The sequence below is a fragment of the Eriocheir sinensis genome, unplaced genomic scaffold (assembly GCF_024679095.1).
Source record: "Eriocheir sinensis breed Jianghai 21 unplaced genomic scaffold, ASM2467909v1 Scaffold444, whole genome shotgun sequence".
NCBI lineage: Eukaryota > Metazoa > Arthropoda > Malacostraca > Decapoda > Varunidae > Eriocheir > Eriocheir sinensis.
In genome coordinates, this window is record NW_026111770.1 from 30,450 (window position 1) to 53,802 (window position 23,353).

At 45.7% G+C, this 23,353-nt stretch overlaps 2 protein-coding genes across 6 annotated transcripts in view; both read right to left on the reverse strand.

Moving 5' to 3' along the window:
- LOC126992330 (mucin-19-like) lies at nucleotides 1-20,571 on the reverse strand. Of its 5 annotated transcripts, XM_050851011.1 has the most exons (13): nucleotides 20,317-20,571; nucleotides 16,010-16,179; nucleotides 15,248-15,538; nucleotides 13,904-14,194; nucleotides 12,766-13,612; nucleotides 11,893-12,474; nucleotides 10,523-11,601; nucleotides 10,258-10,342; nucleotides 9,179-9,966; nucleotides 7,708-8,305; nucleotides 3,472-3,620; nucleotides 817-924; nucleotides 1-343 (listed from the first exon to the last, which is right to left on the reverse strand). In XM_050851011.1, the coding sequence occupies exons 3-13, from the start codon at nucleotides 15,356-15,358 to the stop codon at nucleotides 227-229; spliced, it is 4,755 nt and encodes a 1,584-aa protein (XP_050706968.1). In that variant the 5' UTR covers nucleotides 15,359-15,538; nucleotides 16,010-16,179; nucleotides 20,317-20,571; the 3' UTR covers nucleotides 1-226. The 5 variants fall into 5 exon arrangements, with proteins under 5 accessions (XP_050706968.1, XP_050706969.1, XP_050706971.1 ...); XM_050851012.1 differs by lacking the exons at nucleotides 16,010-16,179; nucleotides 20,317-20,571 and adding an exon at nucleotides 17,845-17,901 and having other exon boundaries at nucleotides 15,248-15,453; XM_050851014.1 differs by lacking the exons at nucleotides 15,248-15,538; nucleotides 16,010-16,179; nucleotides 20,317-20,571 and adding an exon at nucleotides 17,089-17,284 and having other exon boundaries at nucleotides 13,904-14,109.
- Nucleotides 15,409-23,353, reverse strand: part of LOC126992329 (mucin-5AC-like) — a 13,364-nt gene continuing 5,419 nt past the window's right edge. Inside the window, exons 3-8 of the mRNA XM_050851010.1 lie at nucleotides 20,729-22,464; nucleotides 19,444-20,146; nucleotides 18,391-18,972; nucleotides 17,639-17,808; nucleotides 15,539-15,829; nucleotides 15,409-15,417 (exon numbers count right to left, since the gene is read on the reverse strand). Of these exons, the coding sequence (XP_050706967.1) occupies nucleotides 15,409-15,417; nucleotides 15,539-15,829; nucleotides 17,639-17,808; nucleotides 18,391-18,972; nucleotides 19,444-20,146; nucleotides 20,729-22,464 (3,491 nt within the window). The remainder of the gene's footprint in view (nucleotides 15,418-15,538; nucleotides 15,830-17,638; nucleotides 17,809-18,390; nucleotides 18,973-19,443; nucleotides 20,147-20,728; nucleotides 22,465-23,353) is intronic.

Below are 23,353 nucleotides of genomic sequence, written 5' to 3' on the forward strand. Positions count from 1 at the left end.
TACTTTTTACAGATGCTTTATTGCTTTTTATTACATAAGATATTTCGTTTTGTTTTTATTTTCGAATCTATGAAATGAATTACTCAGGTTATCATTGCGTTTCCCAGATTCTAGTCCCGTCTTTTCTTACATTCATTCATTCAATATTTTTGCTTGCTACGTCTGTCTGTCTGTCTATACATTCATCTATCTATCTGTCTTCCTATCTGCCTGTCTGTCTGTGCCTCTAGGCTTGTTTGCTAGGAGACATCTTCATCACCTCTTCCATTTCCCTCTTCTTCTTCTTCAGTTCCTTAATCTTTTTCATAAGTCTCTCCTTCTTTGCGGTGTTTGCTTCCGTATTCTAGAGAGAGAGAGAGAGAGAGAGAGAGAGAGAGAGAGAGAGAGAGAGAGAGAGAGAGAGAGAGAGAGAGAGAGAGAGAGAGAGAGAGAGAGAGAGAGAGAGAGAGAGAGAGAGAGAGAGTTAACCAAAAATAATTATTACAGAATCATTGATATTGCATTTGTTTTTTTATTGCGACCAACCGTATGTGTATAGTGTGACCATTATGTGTGTGTGTGTATGTGTGTGTGTGTGTGTGTGTGTGTGTGTGTGTGTGTGTGTGTGTGTGTGTGTGTGTGTGTGTGTGTGTGTGTGTGTGGCCATTTTAAACATTACGATTAAGGTGATATTAATAAAGTAAAACAAAATAATATATAATTAAGATCATAATCATAAGTATAATACATTTTATTTTTATCATCATTAGTATCATTATTATTATTATCATTATTATTATTATTATTATTATTATTGTTAAGTCAACCACTACGTACCAGATGGAGCGCCGAGGCCAACTGCTTCATTTTCATAGTGGTGAGATGGTTGAGGAGGCGGCTGGTCTCCCTCGTCTCCTCCTCCACCTGACCCGACCCCTGAACCACCTGGGGAGGGAGGGGTAAAAATTAGACCCACCGGAGGATGTAGATACAGTTGGAGTAGGAGTACGAAGCGCTACATTCCATGCCAAGGGATTAAATCACTTATCTACGGTGTCGAGTTTCGGGAAAGAAATCTTAAATTCCAGATTGAGGCTTCCGGACTGAAAGGGTTGGGCTTCTGGTTAAGGACTGCTTTCCCCGTCAAAGGAATAACGCCAAATAAAATAAAAATGATAATTATATTCATCAGTCCTTTTTTTAAATGCATCTAAATAAGTTGAGAGAGAGAGAGAGAGAGAGAGAGAGAGAGAGAGAGAGAGAGAGAGAGAGAGAGAGAGAGAGAGAGAGAGAGAGAGAGAGGTCACTATAGGTTGGATGCTGTAGGCCGAACGTAAAAAAAATGAACACACACACACACACACACACACACACACACACACACGTTGTGCAGTTACTGAAATTTTGCCGCGCCAGCCTTTCGCCAGACTGACGGAGGCTCGAGCCTCGCTCAGGCAGGATGATTTTTTCCCGCTGGCAAGGTGTGGTAACTCTCTCCTTTGAGCAGGGCGCGGGGAGTGAGGCGTGTGCTGCTGTTGTTGCTGTTTAAAGACATTATCCCTCAGCAGAGGGACCATTGGGGATGATTTGTTGATATTGAAAAATGGGAGATTTTCGCCTATATAAAATTAAGGTTTATTTTTTATCCTCTATCATTTGTACATTAACTTTTCAGTTAAAACTGTCATCTCCGTGGAATAGTGGTTAGCATGCCTGGCTACGACTCCGTGGGCCTAGGCTGGGGAAGGTAAACTGTGGCAATCCCGGATTCACACTGGCCCGTGTCCCGCGGTGATGGGGTTCCTACCTGCCACCGGCTCAAAGGGCGAACGCCATAGAGATGAACACCGCAGCCACGCACAGCTTTGGCGGATGCACCCACCTTTACCTCACTTCACTGTCAGCTTTGTTCTAGGTATAGTATTTATCATCCTCATTATAAAACACACACACACACACACACGCCGGTTCTGAGAGGGCGGCGGCTGGATGGTCAGTGTGCTAGCGGTGTAGCGGTCTGCGAGTATTACCTTATGTACTCCAAACATAAGACGCGCAACACAAAAAAATAGTAGGCTATATAAGGTGACAAGAACATTTAATGACCTGTATCAAGTTCATGGTAACTTTCCACATCATATCTGGCCTTTTTAGCAAATATTTTTTTTCTAATATGTAGAATATGACTTAGACTGGTCTATGTTAGGGTATAAGCGTGGTCAGACTAAGCAAGGTAAGGTTAGGTTAGGGTAAGGCAGTTTGGTAAATTTATGTATACGCTACGCGTTCTTATTTTTCATCTTTTCTCTCCCAGATTTAAACATAACATTTAAGATACCTATAAAACGTTTATCTAATGCTAGGTTAGGTCTAAGGTTAGGTGAGGAGGTCACAAGTTAGTTAGATTTAACAACCTTGCGTGGTGGTGAAAAAAAAATGACGTGGCCATCCGCACTCAGTATTACCACATCCTCGCATTAATACCCAAGGATTAGCAGGCTTCCATTGGTTTCATTCGCACTTTTCCCCGTAATTACTATATAGAAATATAGGAAAAGAATTAAAGTGCACTGGACAAACGTACTGTGCCATCTACAGACATTTCCCACACATCGATATGCATTTTCCTTTTGCTAACACTGATGCCCTTAAGCACAAACTTCTGGGCCGCTCCTACTCTCAGAGTACTACACTAGGTTAAAATGTAGTGACCTGCCTGATTATGAAAGACTCACAAACTCACTCAACGAGGGGGCTACCGTATTGGGGGACTGGTTAAGGAGTGACTTTCCCATCTAGTTGGTCGCGGGTTTGATCCCTGGCGCTGGTAAAACTTTTTCCGGGTGTTTCGTGACACGCAGATGTGGACGTGTGGTAAAATGGAATCGGCGACAACACGAATCCCACCGCCGCAGGAGCTGACCATTGTCAGTCATCGCCGAGTGGCCTAGGACTACCCACGTGCGCCATTCAATCCGGAGTCTGACGAAACTTTCTAGAGTGGAGCAAATATGAGTTCTGGGGGGCACCATGAGCCAAGGAAGATGGTGACTACAACACTTACCTGCGACACTAATGGGCCGGGGCCGACCAGCAGGCCCCATCAAGAAAGCCTACTAGCGCTACGGGCTGAGCTTAAAATGACACACACACACACACACACACACACACACACACACAAACAAACAAACAAACAAACAAAAAACATATACACATACACACGCTCACTCTGACATAAACTGATAGGCAAAAATTACTACTGGCAAAAATACGCAGGCAGACATACAGAAGAGAAAAATCACATATACAAAATGTAAAGTATGACTGAAATCATCGTTCAGTGCAAACATACATGGACATACCCGAGAAGATTAGGAGGCAAGTAAAAAACTAAAATGTCACACGCGTGCGGACCCTGTCTTAAAAAAAATGGAGGCATGAAAAATAGAAGAAACACAATGGACGAAGAAAACCAAGAAAAAAAAAGCTTACGAGAGTGAATGCTTCCACAGTCTTCTTGGCAGCACAGGTCACTCGGTCGCGGAGGGAGGAGCTGGTGGGCTGGTCAGCGAGGTCAGTCAGCGCCCTGTCCAGGTGTTTGAGGGTGGCTGACAGATTCCGCTGCTCGCCCGGACACTCCACTGGAAGCCGTGAGAAACGGTCGTAGTTAATTAAGGGTGTTGAAAGAGTGAAAAAATGGAGAGTTTATTGTTTGACCGGTGGCGGCGGCAATAATGGCAGCACGGTCGGTTTTATTCCATCTGTCCACTCGCGGGTGTAGGGTGGCACACGCGATGGATTGAAAATCGGTTGGTGCAATAAATATCCAACCTATTTTCAAAAAATATATTTGAATGTTTATATACAAAATAAAAACGTATATTTTATATAAATCACAAACACGCCGATTTGCATCTTCAGTATACCATACAAGCACACGAAAGACGAGCTTGTATCAAACAGTATAGTCAGATCATACTCAAACGACCAAGGGGATTTAAATTCAATAATTAATTAGTTCATTTCAGGAACATAAAAATACATCTGCCTCTGTAAGTGCAAATAAAAAAGTATATATTATTCAATGCATATGAATCACATAGGTAACATTGGAAATAGCCTAACATCACAAGCAGTAATATTCTATGTGACTTCCAATATTACCCGTGTGATTTATATCCAACAAATTATTAAATATTTTATATACACAAGCCTGTTGCTCGTTAGCGTGTGACCACATACTTACATACTAGACTGTGCATCCCCTATCTCCCTGTATTATGCTAAGTGAAGCACCTACCGAAACGGGCGTAAGCAACTCCCGGTGAGGTATATATGGGAAGTGAAGAGGGTGCTGAAGCCCTCCAAAGACCCTTCCCATGTCCTCACTCTCCGTTTCCCTATTGTCTCATCAACACTAGAGAACAGTTCAGCATGCTCTCTAAAGACAGTTCCTCTCTCTTTCCTCACCACACTACATTCACACAACATACTCACCTTTTCCCAAAAATTGAAATTAAAAATGGCGCACCAACGCAAAGCCTCGGAGTCCCCGCCTAGGGAGGGGGACCACAAATTCCCCCAGAGAGGACTTCCCTTCTGGCTTCCGACTTGAGGGGTGTCTTGATAACTCCTCGAGCCACCTCTTTCTTATCAATTTTTGCAACATTCGCGGTCTTCGTTCTAATTTTCATTCTGTGGAACACCATCTCTCCTCTACACCTCACCTTCTCTTCCTCACCGAAACACGGGGTTCTGAGGCTATTGACAGCAATCTCTACTCTCTTCCTTCCTACTATCTCTATCCTAAATTTCAATCCAAAGCTGGACGGTGCGTCTACGTACGAAACGACATCACTTGCTCTCGTGCCCACGACCTTGACTCTTCTGAATTTTCCACCATCTGGCTAGGACTTCATTGTCATTCTATTACTAAATACATCTGTGCTGTTTATCTCTCACGTAAATCTACTAACTATGTAAAATTCTTTGACTATTTGAATTTTTAAAGTGGAGTACATCTTGACCCACTCTCCCTTTGATGAAATCTCCGTCCTGGGAGATTTCAATGTTCACCACCAGCTTTGGCCTTCATCCTCTTTCACTAACCAGCCTTGTGAACAAGCCTACAACTTTGCTCTCCTCAGTGATCTAAAGCAGCTGCTTCAGCACCCTACACGTATCCCCGACCGTCTTAGAGTCAGGCCCACCATACTAGACCTCTTCCTTACCTCTAACCCTTCTGCTTACACTGTCAAACTGTTCTCTCCGTTGGGCTCCTCCGATCACAACCTTATTTCTGTATCGTGTCCTATCGCTCCTGTACATCCTCTGGACCCACCGAAGAGGCGATGCTTCTGGCATTTTGCTTCAGCCCGGTGGGACGACCTGAGGATGTACATTTCCGATTTCCCGTGGAATGATTACTGCTTCCAGGAGAGAGACCCCTCTGTGTGTGCCCAGCGCATCACAGAGGTGATTGTCTCTGCAATGGAGGCATACATTCCACGTACTTTTTTTTCCTCATGCTAAAAAGCCTTGGTTTAATCACGCTTGTTTTCATGCTGTCAAAGATAGAGAGGCAGCTTACAAAAGATACCAGAGCCTTCGAACTCCCGCTAACCATGATTTTACATTTCTGCCCGGAATCATGCCAAATCTATTCTTCGACTTTCGAAAAGCTCTTTCATCAATAGTAAATGTCAAAACCTTGCTTTCTCTATTTTTTCCAGAGACTTCTGGCACCTAGCCAAAAATATATCCTCCAACTTCACTTCTTCTTCTTTCCCTCCTCTCCTTAACCCTGACGGCAGCACCGTCATCTCGTCTATCTCTAAGGCTGAACTCTTCGCTCAAACTTTCTGTAACAAGTCCCCTCTGGACGATTCTGGGCATATTCCTCCTACTCATCCCCCCTCTGACTCCTTTATGCCTGTTGTTAAGATATTTAAGAATGATGTTTTCTATGCCTTCTCTGGCCTCAACTCTCAGAAGGGTTATGGACCTGATGGAGTGCCTCCTATTGTCCTTAAAAACTGTGCCTCTGTGCTGACACCCTGCCTGGTCAAACTCTTTCGTCTCTGCTAATCAACATCTACCTTTCCTTCCTGTTGGAAGTACGCCTTCATACAGCCTGTGCCTAAGAAGGGTGACCGTTCCAATCCATCAAACTACCGCCCTATAGCTTTACTTTCCTGTCTATCTAAAGCTTTTGAATCAATCCTTAACCGGAAGATTCAAAAGCACCTTTCCACTTCTGACCTTCTATCTGATCGCCAGTATGGGTTCCACAAGGGGCGTTCTACTGGCGATCTTCTTAATTTCTTAGCTGATTCTTGGTCATCTCTCTTAGCCGTTTCGGTGAAACTTTCTCAGTTGCGTTAGACATATCGAAAGCCTTCGATAGAATCTGGCACAACTCTTTGCTTTCTAAAACTGCCCACTTTCGGATTATATCCTTCTCTCTGTCCCTTTATCTCCAGTTCCTTTCCGGCCGTTCTATCTCTGCTGTGGTAGACGGTCACTGTTCTTCCCCTAAACCTATCAACAATGGTGTTCCACAGGGCTCTGTCCTATCACCCACTCTCTTCCTGTTATTCATCAGTTATCTTCTTTCCATAACAAGCTGTCGACTCCACTCTGCATTATTCGACTTCTTTCAACAGAAGACCCTCTCAACAGGAATTACATGAATCCAGATTGAAGGCTGCAGAACGCTTAACCTCAGACCTTGCTATGGTTTCCGATTGGGGTAAAAGGAACCTTGTGTCCCTCAATGCCTCAAAAAACCAATTTCTCCACCTAATAACTTGACACAATCTTCCATACATGTATCCCCTATTCTTCGATAACACTCAGCTGTCACCGTCTTCAACACTAAACTTCCTCGGGATATCCTTTAACTCAAAATTTCAACTGGAAACTTCACATCTCCTCTCTCGCTAAATCAGCTTCCTTGATGTTGGGTGTTCTGTATCGTCTCCGCCAGTTCTTCTTCCCTGCACCACAGTTGCTATCCATAATCAGGGGCTTGGGTATGCATCTCACATGTGGAGGGGCTCCACTCACACAGCTTTGCTGAACAGAGTGGAGTCTAAGGCTCTTCGTCTCATCAGCTCTCCTCCTCTTACTGATAGTCTTCTACCTATTACATTTCGCCGCCATGTTGCCTCTCTTTCTATCTTCTATCGATATTTCCACGCTGACTGCTCTTCTGAACTTGCTAACTGCATGCCTCCCCCTCTCCTGCGGCCCCGCTGTACACGATATTATCCAATATTATCAATATTAATATTATCCAGTGTTGTAGTAGTAGTAGTAGTAGTAGTAGTAGTAGTAGAAAGAGGAGGAGAAGGAGTAGCAGAACTAGTAGTACTAATAGTAGCTGTTGTCTTACTAGTATAAGTAGTAGTGGTCGTAGTAATAATATTAGAAATAGTGCAACTATCACTATTTATGTTGCTGCTCTTACAGTACCAACAACTACAAAAAACTACAAAAAAACAAACATAACACCACCACCAATACTACGACAACTACTACTAATATCACTATAAGTACTACTACTACTACTACTACTACTACTACTACTACTACTATTACAACTACAAGTACTACGATTAATATTACTACTACTACTACAACTACGACTAATAATAATAATAATAATAAAGATAACACAAAATTAAAACAATATTGACAACATAATAAAAAAGCATTAATACTCACAGTTCATTTTAGTGGAAGCCTCTCTGAGAAGAGAGAGCAGGGAAGAAGATACAATGAACCTCCTCCTTGAGCCTTGCAGGTTCTCCAACTCCTGCTGGATATCCTTCAGTTCATTCAGCAATTCCTCCAGGTTGCTTGTCAATACCGTGAGCTCCTCAAGTTTCTCCGCGTTACCGTAACAGTCCATGAGCTCTGTGGTCACCGCTTCAATCTGTATTTGTAATAGAGACAATTCTCTATTCAAGTCTTCAATTCGACTACTTATCTCTGGTGGGGCTGTGACACAGTCTGAAGTACTCGCGGATGATGTGGATACTTCAGTCGTTGATATCTCTGAGTTACTTGTGGTTTCTGAAGACCCTGTTGTTCCTTCAGATGCTGTGGAACCAGGGCCCTTAGTGGATGTCTCTGTCTCCGCATTTGTACTTGTCCCTGGTCTAGTAGTTTCTTCTGAGCTTTGAGTGGAAGTTCGTCCACCTGTAACAGTTGTCACATAGCCAGTAGTACTGACACCCTCTGTTGAAGTATCCCCTCCTGTGGAGGATGATTGCTCTGTTACTTGAGGGGTCGTTCCTGTACTCCCACTTCCAGTCGTTACCTCACTCGATTCTTCTGGCGTTGTTTGGGTTCCGACAGTGGTTTCTGAAGACCCTGTTGTTCCTTCAGATGATGTGGAACCAGGACCCTTACTAGATGTCTCTGTCTCCGTATTTGTACTTGTCCCTGGCCTAGTAGTTTCTTCTGAGCTTTGAGTGGAAGTTATTCTACCTGTAGCAGTTGTCACAGAGCCAGTAGTACTGACATCTCCTGTTGAAGTAACCCCTCCTGTGGATGAGGATTCCTCTGTTACTTGAGGGGTCGTTCCTGTACTCCCACTTTCAGTCGTTACCTCACTGGATTCTTCTGGCGTTGTTTCAGTTCCGACAGTGGTTTCTGAAGACACTGTTGTTCCTTCAGATGCTGTTGAACCAGGACCCTTAGTGGATGTCTCTGTCTCCGTATTTGTACTTGTCCCTGGCCTAGTAGTTTCTTCTGAGCTTTGAGTGGAAGTTATTCTACCTGTAGCAGTTGTCACAGAGCCAGTAGTACTGACACCTCCTGTTGAAGTAACCCCTCCTGTGGATGAGGATTCCTCTGTTACTTGAGGGGTCGTTCCTGTACTCCCACTTTCAGTCGTTACCTCACTCGATTCCTCTGGCGTTGTTTCAGTTCCGACAGTGGTTTCTGAAGACCCTGTTGTTCCTTCAGATGCTGTGGAACCAGGACCCTTAGTAGATGTCTCTGTCTCCATATTTGTACTAGTCCCTGGTGTAGTAGTTTCTTCTGAGATTTGAGTGGAAGTTATTCTACCTGTAGGCGTTGTCACAGAGCCAGTAGTACTGACACCTCCTGTTGAAGTAACCCGTCCTGTGGAGGAGGATTCCTCTGTTACTTGAGGGGTCGTTCCTGTACTCCCACTTTCAGTCGTTACCTCACTCGATTCTTCTGGCGTTGTTTCAGTTCCGACAGTGGTTTCTGAAGACCCTGTTGTTCCTTCAGACGCTGTGGAACCAGGACCCTTAGTAGATGTCTCTGTCTCCATATTTGTACTAGTCCCTGGTGTAGTAGTTTCTTCTGAGATTTGAGTGGAAGTTATTCTACCTGTAGGCGTTGTCACAGAGCCAGTAGTACTGACACCTCCTGTTGAAGTAACCCCTCCTGTGGATGAGGATTCCTCTGTTACTTGAGGGGTCGTTCCTGTACTCCCACTTTCAGTCGTTACCTCACTCGAAACTTCTGGCGTTGTTTCAGTTCCGACAGTGGTTTCTGAAGACCCTGTTGTTCCTTCAGATGCTGTGGAACCAGGACCCTTAGTAGATGTCTCTGTGTTCGTATTTGTACTTGTCCCTGGCCTAGTAGTTTCTTCTGAGCTTTGAGTGGAAGTTATTCTACCTGTAGCAGTTGTCACAGAGCCAGTAGTACTGACACCTCCCGTTGAAGTAACCCCTCCTGTGGATGAGGATTCCTCTGTTACTTGAGGGGTCGTTCCTGTACTCCCACTTTCAGTCGTTACCTCACTCGATTTTTCTGGCGTTGTTTCAGTTCCGACAGTGGTTTCCGAAGACCCTGTTGTTCCTTCAGACGCTGTGGAACCAGGACCCTTAGTAGATGTCTCTGTCTCCATATTTGTACTAGTCCCTGGTGTAGTAGTTTCTTCTGAGATTTGAGTGGAAGTTATTCTACCTGTAGGCGTTGTCACAGAGCCAGTAGTACTGACACCTCCTGTTGAAGTAACCCGTCCTGTGGATGAGGATTCCTCTGTTACTTGAGGGGTCGTTCCTGTACTCCCACTTTCAGTCGTTACCTCACTCGATTCTTCTGGCGTTGTTTCAGTTCCGACAGTGGTTTCTGAAGACCCTGTTGTTCCTTCAGATGATGTGGAACCAGGACCCTTAGTGGATGTCTCTGTCTCCGTATTTGTACTTGTGCCTGGCCTAGTAGTTTCTTCTGAGCTTTGAGTGGAAGTTCGTCCACCTGTAACAGTTGTCACAGAGCCAGTAGTACTGACACCTCCTGTTGAAGTAACCCCTCCTGTGGATGAGGATTCCTCTGTTACTTGAGGGGTCGTTCCTGTACTCCCACTTTCAGTCGTTACCTCACTGGATTCTTCTGGTGTAGTAGTTTCTTCTGAGATTTGAGTGGAAGTTATTCTACCTGTAGGCGTTGTCACAGAGCCAGTAGTACTGACACCTCCTGTTGAAGTAACCCCTCCTGTGGAGGAGGATTCTTCTGTGACTTGAGGGGTCGTTCCTGTACTCCCACTTTCAGTCGTTACCTCACTCGATTCTTCTGGCGTTGTTTCAGTTCCGACAGTGGTTTCTGAAGACCCTGTTGTTCCTTCAGATACTGTGGAACCAGGACCCTTAGTAGATGTCTCTGTCTCCGTATTTGTACTTGTCCCTGGCCTAGTAGTTTCTTCTGAGCTTTGAGTGGAAGTTATTCTACCTGTAGCAGTTGTCACAGAGCCAGTAGTACTGACACCTCCTGTTGAAGTAACCCCTCCTGTGGATGAGGATTCCTCTGTTACTTGAGGGGTCGTTCCTGTACTCCCACTTTCAGTCGTTACCTCACTCGATTCTTCTGGCGTTGTTTCAGTTCCGACAGTGGTTTCTGAAGACCCTGTTGTTCCTTCAGATGCTGTGGAACCAGGACCCTTAGTAGATGTCTCTGTCTCCATATTTGTACTAGTCCCTGGTGTAGTAGTTTCTTCTGAGATTTGAGTGGAAGTTATTCTACCTGTAGGCGTTGTCACAGAGCCAGTAGTACTGACACCTCCTGTTGAAGTAACCCGTCCTGTGGAGGAGGATTCCTCTGTTACTTGAGGGGTCGTTCCTGTACTCCCACTTTCAGTCGTTACCTCACTCGAAACTTCTGGCGTTGTTTCAGTTCCGACAGTGGTTTCTGAAGACCCTGTTGTTCCTTCAGATGCTGTGGAACCAGGACCCTTAGTAGATGTCTCTGTCTCCATATTTGTACTAGTCCCTGGTGTAGTAGTTTCTTCTGAGATTTGAGTGGAAGTTATTCTACCTGTAGGCGTTGTCACAGAGCCAGTAGTACTGACACCTCCTGTTGAAGTAACCCGTCCTGTGGATGAGGATTCCTCTGTTACTTGAGGGGTCGTTCCTGTACTCCCACTTTCAGTCGTTACCTCACTCGAAACTTCTGGCGTTGTTTCAGTTCCGACAGTGGTTTCTGAAGACCCTGTTGTTCCTTCAGATGCTGTGGAACCAGGACCCTTAGTAGATGTCTCTGTGTTCGTATTTGTACTTGTCCCTGGCCTAGTAGTTTCTTCTGAGCTTTGAGTGGAAGTTATTCTACCTGTAGCAGTTGTCACAGAGCCAGTAGTACTGACACCTCCTGTTGAAGTAACCCCTCCTGTGGATGAGGATTCCTCTGTTACTTGAGGGGTCGTTCCTGTACTCCCACTTTCAGTCGTTACCTCACTCGATTCTTCTGGCGTTGTTTCAGTTCCGACAGTGGTTTCCGAAGACCCTGTTGTTCCTTCAGACGCTGTGGAACCAGGACCCTTAGTAGATGTCTCTGTCTCCATATTTGTACTAGTCCCTGGTGTAGTAGTTTCTTCTGAGATTTGAGTGGAAGTTATTCTACCTGTAGGCGTTGTCACAGAGCCAGTAGTACTGACACCTCCTGTTGAAGTAACCCCTCCTGTGGATGAGGATTCCTCTGTTACTTGAGGGGTCGTTCCTGTACTCCCACTTTCAGTCGTTACCTCACTCGATTCTTCTGGCGTTGTTTCAGTTCCGACAGTGGTTTCTGAAGACCCTGTTGTTCCTTCAGATGCTGTGGAACCAGGACCCTTAGTAGATGTCTCTGTGTTCGTATTTGTACTTGTCCCTGGCCTAGTAGTTTCTTCTGAGCTTTGAGTGGAAGTTATTCTACCTGTAGCAGTTGTCACAGAGCCAGTAGTACTGACACCTCCCGTTGAAGTAACCCCTCCTGTGGATGAGGATTCCTCTGTTACTTGAGGGGTCGTTCCTGTACTCCCACTTTCAGTCGTTACCTCACTCGATTTTTCTGGCGTTGTTTCAGTTCCGACAGTGGTTTCCGAAGACCCTGTTGTTCCTTCAGACGCTGTGGAACCAGGACCCTTAGTAGATGTCTCTGTCTCCATATTTGTACTAGTCCCTGGTGTAGTAGTTTCTTCTGAGATTTGAGTGGAAGTTATTCTACCTGTAGGCGTTGTCACAGAGCCAGTAGTACTGACACCTCCTGTTGAAGTAACCCCTCCCGTGGATGAGGATTCCTCTGTTACTTGAGGGGTCGTTCCTGTACTCCCACTTTCAGTCGTTACCTCACTCGATTCTTCTGGCGTTGTTTCAGTTCCGACAGTGGTTTCTGAAGACCCTGTTGTTCCTTCAGATGATGTGGAACCAGGACCCTTAGTGGATGTCTCTGTCTCCGTATTTGTACTTGTGCCTGGCCTAGTAGTTTCTTCTGAGGTTTGAGTGGAAGTTCGTCCACCTGTAACAGTTGTCACAGAGCCAGTAGTACTGACACCTCCTGTTGAAGTAACCCCTCCTGTGGATGAGGATTCCTCTGTTACTTGAGGGGTCGTTCCTGTACTCCCACTTTCAGTCGTTACCTCACTGGATTCTTCTGGTGTAGTAGTTTCTTCTGAGATTTGAGTGGAAGTTATTCTACCTGTAGGCGTTGTCACAGAGCCAGTAGTACTGACACCTCCTGTTGAAGTAACCCCTCCTGTGGAGGAGGATTCTTCTGTGACTTGAGGGGTCGTTCCTGTACTCCCACTTTCAGTCGTTACCTCACTCGATTCTTCTGGCGTTGTTTCAGTTCCGACAGTGGTTTCTGAAGACCCTGTTGTTCCTTCAGATACTGTGGAACCAGGACCCTTAGTAGATGTCTCTGTCTCCGTATTTGTACTTGTCCCTGGCCTAGTAGTTTCTTCTGAGCTTTGAGTGGAAGTTATTCTACCTGTAGCAGTTGTCACAGAGCCAGTAGTACTGACACCTCCTGTTGAAGTAACCCCTCCTGTGGATGAGGATTCCTCTGTTACTTGAGGGGTCGTTCCTGTACTCCCACTTTCAGTCGTTACCTCACTCGATTCTTCTGGCGTTGTTTCAGTTCCGACAGTGGTTTCTGAAGACCCTGTTGTTCCTTCAGATGCTGTGGAACCAGGACCCTTAGTAGATGTCTCTGTCTCCATATTTGTACTAGTCCCTGGTGTAGTAGTTTCTTCTGAGATTTGAGTGGAAGTTATTCTACCTGTAGGCGTTGTCACAGAGCCAGTAGTACTGACACCTCCTGTTGAAGTAACCCGTCCTGTGGAGGAGGATTCCTCTGTTACTTGAGGGGTCGTTCCTGTACTCCCACTTTCAGTCGTTACCTCCCTCGATTCTTCTGGCGTTGTTTCAGTTCCGACAGTGGTTTCTGAAGACCCTGTTGTTCCTTCAGATGCTGTGGAACCAGGACCCTTAGTAGATGTCTCTGTCTCCATATTTGTACTAGTCCCTGGTGTAGTAGTTTCTTCTGAGATTTGAGTGGAAGTTATTCTACCTGTAGGCGTTGTCACAGAGCCAGTAGTACTGACACCTCCTGTTGAAGTAACCCCTCCTGTGGATGAGGATTCCTCTGTTACTTGAGGGGTCGTTCCTGTACTCCCACTTTCAGTCGTTACCTCACTCGAAACTTCTGGCGTTGTTTCAGTTCCGACAGTGGTTTCTGAAGACCCTGTTGTTCCTTCAGATGCTGTGGAACCAGGACCCTTAGTAGATGTCTCTGTGTTCGTATTTGTACTTGTCCCTGGCCTAGTAGTTTCTTCTGAGCTTTGAGTGGAAGTTATTCTACCTGTAGCAGTTGTCACAGAGCCAGTAGTACTGACACCTCCCGTTGAAGTAACCCCTCCTGTGGATGAGGATTCCTCTGTTACTTGAGGGGTCGTTCCTGTACTCCCACTTTCAGTCGTTACCTCACTCGATTTTTCTGGCGTTGTTTCAGTTCCGACAGTGGTTTCTGAAGACCCTGTTGTTCCTTCAGACGCTGTGGAACCAGGACCCTTAGTAGATGTCTCTGTCTCCATATTTGTACTAGTCCCTGGTGTAGTAGTTTCTTCTGAGATTTGAGTGGAAGTTATTCTACCTGTAGGCGTTGTCACAGAGCCAGTAGTACTGACACCTCCTGTTGAAGTAACCCGTCCTGTGGATGAGGATTCCTCTGTTACTTGAGGGGTCGTTCCTGTACTCCCACTTTCAGTCGTTACCTCACTCGATTCTTCTGGCGTTGTTTCAGTTCCGACAGTGGTTTCTGAAGACCCTGTTGTTCCTTCAGATGATGTGGAACCAGGACCCTTAGTGGATGTCTCTGTCTCCGTATTTGTACTTGTGCCTGGCCTAGTAGTTTCTTCTGAGCTTTGAGTGGAAGTTCGTCCACCTGTAACAGTTGTCACAGAGCCAGTAGTACTGACACCTCCTGTTGAAGTAACCCCTCCTGTGGATGAGGATTCCTCTGTTACTTGAGGGGTCGTTCCTGTACTCCCACTTTCAGTCGTTACCTCACTGGATTCTTCTGGTGTAGTAGTTTCTTCTGAGATTTGAGTGGAAGTTATTCTACCTGTAGGCGTTGTCACAGAGCCAGTAGTACTGACACCTCCTGTTGAAGTAACCCCTCCTGTGGAGGAGGATTCTTCTGTGACTTGAGGGGTCGTTCCTGTACTCCCACTTTCAGTCGTTACCTCACTCGATTCTTCTGGCGTTGTTTCAGTTCCGACAGTGGTTTCTGAAGACCCTGTTGTTCCTTCAGATGCTGTGGAACCAGGACCCTTAGTAGATGTCTCTGTGTTCGTATTTGTACTTGTCCCTGGCCTAGTAGTTTCTTCTGAGCTTTGAGTGGAAGTTATTCTACCTGTAGCAGTTGTCACAGAGCCAGTAGTACTGACACCTCCTGTTGAAGTAACCCCTCCTGTGGATGAGGATTCCTCTGTTACTTGAGGGGTCGTTCCTGTACTCCCACTTTCAGTCGTTACCTCACTCGATTCTTCTGGCGTTGTTTCAGTTCCGACAGTGGTTTCTGAAGACCCTGTTGTTCCTTCAGACGCTGTGGAACCAGGACCCTTAGTAGATGTCTCTGTCTCCATATTTGTACTAGTCCCTGGTGTAGTAGTTTCTTCTGAGATTTGAGTGGAAGTTATTCTACCTGTAGGCGTTGTCACAGAGCCAGTAGTACTGACACCTCCTGTTGAAGTAACCCCTCCTGTGGATGAGGATTCCTCTGTTACTTGAGGGGTCGTTCCTGTACTCCCACTTTCAGTCGTTACCTCAGTCGATTCTTCTGGCGTTGTTTCAGTTCCGACAGTGGTTTCTGAAGACCCTGTTGTTCCTTCAGATGATGTGGAACCAGGACCCTTAGTGGATGTCTCTGTCTCCGTATTTGTACTTGTGCCTGGCCTAGTAGTTTCTTCTGAGCTTTGAGTGGAAGTTCGTCCACCTGTAACAGTTGTCACAGAGCCAGTAGTACTGACACCTCCTGTTGAAGTAACCCCTCCTGTGGATGAGGATTCCTCTGTTACTTGAGGGGTCGTTCCTGTACTCCCACTTTCAGTCGTTACCTCACTGGATTCTTCTGGTGTAGTAGTTTCTTCTGAGATTTGAGTGGAAGTTATTCTACCTGTAGGCGTTGTCACAGAGCCAGTAGTACTGACACCTCCTGTTGAAGTAACACCTCCTGTGGAGGGTGATTGCTCTGTTACTTGAGGGGTCGTTCCTGTACTCCCACTTTCAGTCGTTACCTCACTCGAAACTTCTGGCGTTGTTTCAGTTCCGACAGTGGTTTCTGAAGACCCTGTTGTTCCTTCAGATGCTGTGGAACCAGGACCCTTAGTAGATGTCTCTGTCTCCGTATTTGTACTTGTCCCTGGCCTAGTAGTTTCTTCTGAGCTTTGAGTGGAAGTTATTCTACCTGTAGCAGTTGTCACAGAGCCAGTAGTACTGACACCTCCTGTTGAAGTAACCCCTCCTGTGGATGAGGATTCCTCTGTTACTTGAGGGGTCGTTCCTGTACTCCCACTTTCAGTCGTTACCTCACTCGATTCTTCTGGCGTTGTTTCAGTTCCGACAGTGGTTTCTGAAGACCCTGTTGTTCCTTCAGACGCTGTGGAACCAGGACCCTTAGTAGATGTCTCTGTCTCCATATTTGTACTAGTCCCTGGTGTAGTAGTTTCTTCTGAGATTTGAGTGGAAGTTATTCTACCTGTAGGCGTTGTCACAGAGCCAGTAGTACTGACACCTCCTGTTGAAGTAACCCCTCCTGTGGATGAGGATTCCTCTGTTACTTGAGGGGTCGTTCCTGTACTCCCACTTTCAGTCGTTACCTCACTCGAAACTTCTGGCGTTGTTTCAGTTCCGACAGTGGTTTCTGAAGACCCTGTTGTTCCTTCAGATGCTGTGGAACCAGGACCCTTAGTAGATGTCTCTGTGTTCGTATTTGTACTTGTCCCTGGCCTAGTAGTTTCTTCTGAGCTTTGAGTGGAAGTTATTCTACCTGTAGCAGTTGTCACAGAGCCAGTAGTACTGACACCTCCTGTTGAAGTAACCCCTCCTGTGGATGAGGATTCCTCTGTTACTTGAGGGGTCGTTCCTGTACTCCCACTTTCAGTCGTTACCTCACTCGAAACTTCTGGCGTTGTTTCAGTTCCGACAGTGGTTTCTGAAGACCCTGTTGTTCCTTCAGACGCTGTGGAACCAGGACCCTTAGTAGATGTCTCTGTCTCCATATTTGTACTAGTCCCTGGTGTAGTAGTTTCTTCTGAGATTTGAGTGGAAGTTATTCTACCTGTAGGCGTTGTCACAGAGCCAGTAGTACTGACACCTCCTGTTGAAGTAACCCCTCCTGTGGATGAGGATTCCTCTGTTACTTGAGGGGTCGTTCCTGTACTCCCACTTTCAGTCGTTACCTCACTCGATTCTTCTGGCGTTGTTTCAGTTCCGACAGTGGTTTCTGAAGACCCTGTTGTTCCTTCAGATGATGTGGAACCAGGACCCTTAGTGGATGTCTCTGTCTCCGTATTTGTGCCTGGCCTAGTAGTTTCTTCTGAGCTTTGAGTGGAAGTTCGTCCACCTGTAACAGTTGTCACAGAGCCAGTAGTACTGACACCTCCTGTTGAAGTAACCCCTCCTGTGGATGAGGATTCCTCTGTTACTTGAGGGGTCGTTCCTGTACTCCCACTTTCAGTCGTTACCTCACTGGATTCTTCTGGTGTAGTAGTTTCTTCTGAGATTTGAGTGGAAGTTATTCTACCTGTAGGCGTTGTCACAGAGCCAGTAGTACTGACACCTCCTGTTGAAGTAACCCCTCCTGTGGAGGAGGATTCTTCTGTGACTTGAGGGGTCGTTCCTGTACTCCCACTTTCAGTCGTTACCTCACTCGATTCTTCTGGCGTTGTTTCAGTTCCGACAGTGGTTTCTGAAGACCCTGTTGTTCCTTCAGATACTGTGGAACCAGGACCCTTAGTAGATGTCTCTGTCTCCGTATTTGTACTTGTCCCTGGCCTAGTAGTTTCTTCTGAGCTTTGAGTGGAAGTTATTCTACCTGTAGCAGTTGTCACAGAGCCAGTAGTACTGACACCTCCTGTTGAAGTAACCCGTCCTGTGGATGAGGATTCCTCTGTTACTTGAGTGGTCGTTCCTGTACTCCCACTTTCAGTCGTTACCTCACTCGATTCTTCTGGCGTTGTTTCAGTTCCGACAGTGGTTTCTGAAGACCCTGTTGTTCCTTCAGATGCTGTGGAACCAGGACCCTTAGTAGATGTCTCTGTCTCCATATTTGTACTAGTCCCTGGTGTAGTAGTTTCTTCTGAGATTTGAGTGGAAGTTATTCTACCTGTAGGCGTTGTCACAGAGCCAGTAGTACTGACACCTCCTGTTGAAGTAACCCGTCCTGTGGAGGAGGATTCCTCTGTTACTTGAGGGGTCGTTCCTGTACTCCCACTTTCAGTCGTTACCTCACTCGAAACTTCTGGCGTTGTTTCAGTTCCGACAGTGGTTTCTGAAGACCCTGTTGTTCCTTCAGATGCTGTGGAACCAGGACCCTTAGTAGATGTCTCTGTGTTCGTATTTGTACTTGTCCCTGGCCTAGTAGTTTCTTCTGAGCTTTGAGTGGAAGTTATTCTACCTGTAGCAGTTGTCACAGAGCCAGTAGTACTGACACCTCCTGTTGAAGTAACCCCTCCTGTGGATGAGGATTCCTCTGTTACTTGAGGGGTCGTTCCTGTACTCCCACTTTCAGTCGTTACCTCACTCGATTCTTCTGGCGTTGTTTCAGTTCCGACAGTGGTTTCTGAAGACCCTGTTGTTCCTTCAGACGCTGTGGAACCAGGACCCTTAGTAGATGTCTCTGTCTCCATATTTGTACTAGTCCCTGGTGTAGTAGTTTCTTCTGAGATTTGAGTGGAAGTTATTCTACCTGTAGGCGTTGTCACAGAGCCAGTAGTACTGACACCTCCTGTTGAAGTAACCCCTCCTGTGGATGAGGATTCCTCTGTTACTTGAGGGGTCGTTCCTGTACTCCCACTTTCAGTCGTTACCTCACTCGAAACTTCTGGCGTTGTTTCAGTTCCGACAGTGGTTTCTGAAGACCCTGTTGTTCCTTCAGATGCTGTGGAACCAGGACCCTTAGTAGATGTCTCTGTCTCCATATTTGTACTAGTCCCTGGTGTAGTAGTTTCTTCTGAGATTTGAGTGGAAGTTATTCTACCTGTAGGCGTTGTCACAGAGCCAGTAGTACTGACACCTCCTGTTGAAGTAACCCGTCCTGTGGATGAGGATTCCTCTGTTACTTGAGGGGTCGTTCCTGTACTCCCACTTTCAGTCGTTACCTCACTCGATTCTTCTGGCGTTGTTTCAGTTCCGACAGTGGTTTCTGAAGACCCTGTTGTTCCTTCAGATGATGTGGAACCAGGACCCTTAGTGGATGTCTCTGTCTCCGTATTTGTACTTGTGCCTGGCCTAGTAGTTTCTTCTGAGCTTTGAGTGGAAGTTCGTCCACCTGTAACAGTTGTCACAGAGCCAGTAGTACTGACACCTCCTGTTGAAGTAACCCCTCCTGTGGATGAGGATTCCTCTGTTACTTGAGGGGTCGTTCCTGTACTCCCACTTTCAGTCGTTACCTCACTGGATTCTTCTGGTGTAGTAGTTTCTTCTGAGATTTGAGTGGAAGTTATTCTACCTGTAGGCGTTGTCACAGAGCCAGTAGTACTGACACCTCCTGTTGAAGTAACCCGTCCTGTGGAGGAGGATTCCTCTGTTACTTGAGTGGTCGTTCCTGTACTCCCACTTTCAGTCGTTACCTCACTCGAAACTTCTGGCGTTGTTTCAGTTCCGACAGTGGTTTCTGAAGATCCTGTTGTTCCTTCAGATGCTGTGGAACCAGGACCCTTAGTAGATGTCTCTGTGTTCGTATTTGTACTTGTCCCTGGCCTAGTAGTTTCTTCTGAGCTTTGAGTGGAAGTTATTCTACCTGTAGCAGTTGTCACAGAGCCAGTAGTACTGACACCTCCTGTTGAAGTAACCCCTCCTGTGGATGAGGATTCCTCTGTTACTTGAGGGGTCGTTCCTGTACTCCCACTTTCAGTCGTTACCTCACTCGATTCTTCTGGCGTTGTTTCAGTTCCGACAGTGGTTTCTGAAGACCCTGTTGTTCCTTCAGACGCTGTGGAACCAGGACCCTTAGTAGATGTCTCTGTCTCCATATTTGTACTAGTCCCTGGTGTAGTAGTTTCTTCTGAGATTTGAGTGGAAGTTATTCTACCTGTAGGCGTTGTCACAGAGCCAGTAGTACTGACACCTCCTGTTGAAGTAACCCCTCCTGTGGATGAGGATTCCTCTGTTACTTGAGGGGTCGTTCCTGTACTCCCACTTTCAGTCGTTACCTCACTCGAAACTTCTGGCGTTGTTTCAGTTCCGACAGTGGTTTCTGAAGACCCTGTTGTTCCTTCAGATGCTGTGGAACCAGGACCCTTAGTAGATGTCTCTGTCTCCGTATTTGTACTTGTCCCTGGCCTAGTAGTTTCTTCTGAGATTTGAGTGGAAGTTATTCTACCTGTAGCAGTTGTCACAGAGCCAGTAGTACTGACACCTCCTGTTGAAGTAACCCCTCCTGTGGATGAGGATTCCTCTGTTACTTGAGGGGTCGTTCCTGTACTCCCACTTTCAGTCGTTACCTCACTCGATTCTTCTGGCGTTGTTTCAGTTCCGACAGTGGTTTCTGAAGACCCTGTTGTTCCTTCAGATGCTGTGGAACCAGGACCCTTAGTAGATGTCTCTGTCTCCGTATTTGTACTAGTCCCTGGAGTAGTAGTTTCTTCTGAGCTTTGAGTGGAAGTTATTCTACCTGTAGGCGTTGTCACAGAGCCAGTAGTACTGACACCTCCTGTTGAAGTAAATCCTCCTGTGGATGAGGATTCCTCTGTGAATTGAGGGGTCGTTCCTGTACTCCCACTTTCAGTCGTTACCTCACTCGATTCTTCTGGCGTTGTTTCAGTTCCGACAGTGGTTTCTGAAGACCCTGTTGTTCCTTCAGATGCTGTGGAACCAGGACCCTTAGTAGATGTCTCTGTCTCCATATTTGTACTAGTCCCTGGTGTAGTAGTTTCTTCTGAGATTTGAGTGGAAGTTATTCTACCTGTAGGCGTTGTCACAGAGCCAGTAGTACTGACACCTCCTGTTGAAGTAACCCCTCCTGTGGATGAGGATTCCTCTGTTACTTGAGGGGTCGTTCCTGTACTCCCACTTTCAGTCGTTACCTCACTCGAAACTTCTGGCGTTGTTTCAGTTCCGACAGTGGTTTCTGAAGACCCTGTTGTTCCTTCAGATGCTGTGGAACCAGGACCCTTAGTAGATGTCTCTGTGTTCGTATTTGTACTTGTCCCTGGCCTAGTAGTTTCTTCTGAGCTTTGAGTGGAAGTTGTTTTTCCTGTAGCAGTTGTCACAGAGACAGTAGTACTGATACCCCCTGTTGAAGTAACCCCTCCTGTGGAGGATGATTGGCCGGTGACCTGAGAGGTCGTTCCAGTACCCCCACTTTCAGTCGTTTCCTCACTCGATTTTTCTTCCGTTGTTGTTTGAGTTGTTGGTTCTGTCTCCGTATTTGTACTTATTTCTAGTCCTGAGCCATCTGTGGTACTTACTTTACCTGAACTGTCCGTCACATAGGCAGTAGTCGTAGTAACACCAACGGTAGAAGTAGAGCCTCCTGTGGATAATGATTGCTCTGTGACCTGAGGGGTCTTTTCGGTACTCTCACTTTCAGTCGTTTCTTCACTCGATTGTTTTTCCGTTGTTTGAGTTCCGCTAATGGTTTCAGATACCTCTACCGATTCTGTTGTTACTTCAGACGTTGTGGAAGCTGGAATCTTTGTAGTTGACTTTTCTGTTTCTGTCTCCGTATTTGTACTTGTCCCCGGCATGGTGCTTTCTTCTGTGCCTTCCGTGGAACTTTCTCCCCCTGGAACAGTCGTCACAGTGACAATAGTCGTAACATCAGTAGACTCTGTTGTTGGCCTCGGTGAAGTTGATCCCGGACCATGTGAAGTGGACTGTCTCTGCTCTGTTGTCGCAGTGGATTCAGTGAATTGTGTTGATTCTTGTGAAGGCTGAGGGGTAGTACTGCTTAGCGAGGTATCAGTGTGGTAAGTTGTCGTGGTACTTGTGAAGATTGGTCGTGGCGTGGTTGTGCACGTTGTTATTGTCACACATGGATCCTCGGTGGTAATCTCTCTTTCCCTTATTGCTGGCAGCATCTTTAAGAAATCCTTTTTGCTAACACATCCGTCAGCATTTCGTGTTGCTGTACTGATATCCAAGTATAATCCTCCTTCCATGCCTCGACTAACATCTTCCGCATATTTGACGTCCAGTTTTAATATATCTGTGTCCATTTCAGGGCAACTTCGAGATGAGATACGAATTCCTCGTACGGCCTTGCTTAGTTTTCGATTGAGGTCATGAAGTTGTGTTGTCAAGGCTGTAGATGCATCAAAAAGTTCCTGCCAGGACTTTTTATTCTTGGTATTGACTAAGGTTTTCAGGAGATGTCTGAAGTGTGTCATATGCCTCAGCTGTTTTTCATAAGCCGTGATAAGGACAGTTTCGCTTGTTTCATTTGCCCTTGCTTTGTTACCCAATCGCTCCCATTCCTTATCGTGATGTGTTCTCTCTTTTGCATACCTCATAATGTCCAGTTGTGAATCTGCGGAATAAAAAGCTAGTGAATAACGTTAGTATCGGATGGAATGAATCAGTTATATTAATGGTATTTCTTTTGATGAAGCTCAAATCAATCACCGAAGTTTAATTTTAACTATTTTGTTAAAGTTTAAAGAAAAAAATGATCCAATCATCACTTGATTGGAGAGGACAATTATTGGGACAAGCCTATCTATCGCATGCTTCCCAAGTCTCTCTCTCTCTCTCTCTCTCTCTCTCTCTCTCTCTCTCTCTCTCTCTCTCTCTCTCACACACACACACACACACGTCATAACATCAAAAGGTGACGACATGGACCTTAACTCTGTATAAGTTATAAGGCAGTTTGTTGCCCCTTCCCTACCTAGCACACACACCCTCCGTCAAGCAATGATCAATCGCCCGAAAAAACATTTTGTATAATGCTATTACATATAGTGATATACAACGAGTGTAGTGAGTAGTTGTGGCTGAGTGTGTTGCCTACAATGTCAATATAAGGAATGTCGGGACACGCGCATCGGGGGGGAGGAAGTGTGAGTATCATGGGGCAGCGATGACAGAAAATGGATGAAGTAATGCTTGAGCAGAGACTACAGTAGAATGTCAACTTTTAACATTTATTTAGTTATTTTTTTTGTTACCACACTAAAAGTAATGTTATAGGTTGATTTTTTTTTATTGTGAAGACTTGGTAATAGGTTAACCTTCATAACGATCAAGAATCGATCGATTTAACAATTCGTTTATGAAAAGTTAGGATGGAAATGGTTTAACGATAGACTTATATGGTTTCCTTGCTCTTCACATGGGTTTCATAATTCAGTAAACATGAGGATAAGGTAGGACATCTACTACTACAACAATTATAACTCTTTGGGCCCACTCATTTA

What these genes read in the sequence shown, in the direction of transcription:
- LOC126992330 (XM_050851011.1), bottom strand. Translation starts at nt 15,358, where the DNA reads ATGGAGACAGAGACATCTACTAAGGGTCCTGGTTCCACAGCGTCTGAA. An exon ending in CGCCAGAAGTTTCGAGTGAG is followed by an intron (nt 13,613 to 13,903) that starts GTAACGACTGAA and finishes GAATCGAGGGAG; the next exon opens with GTAACGACTGAAAGTGGGAG. An exon ending in GGCTTCCACTAAAATGAACT is followed by an intron (nt 3,621 to 7,707) that starts GTGAGTATTAAT and finishes CACGGCTTCCAG; the next exon opens with TGGAGTGTCCGGGCGAGCAG.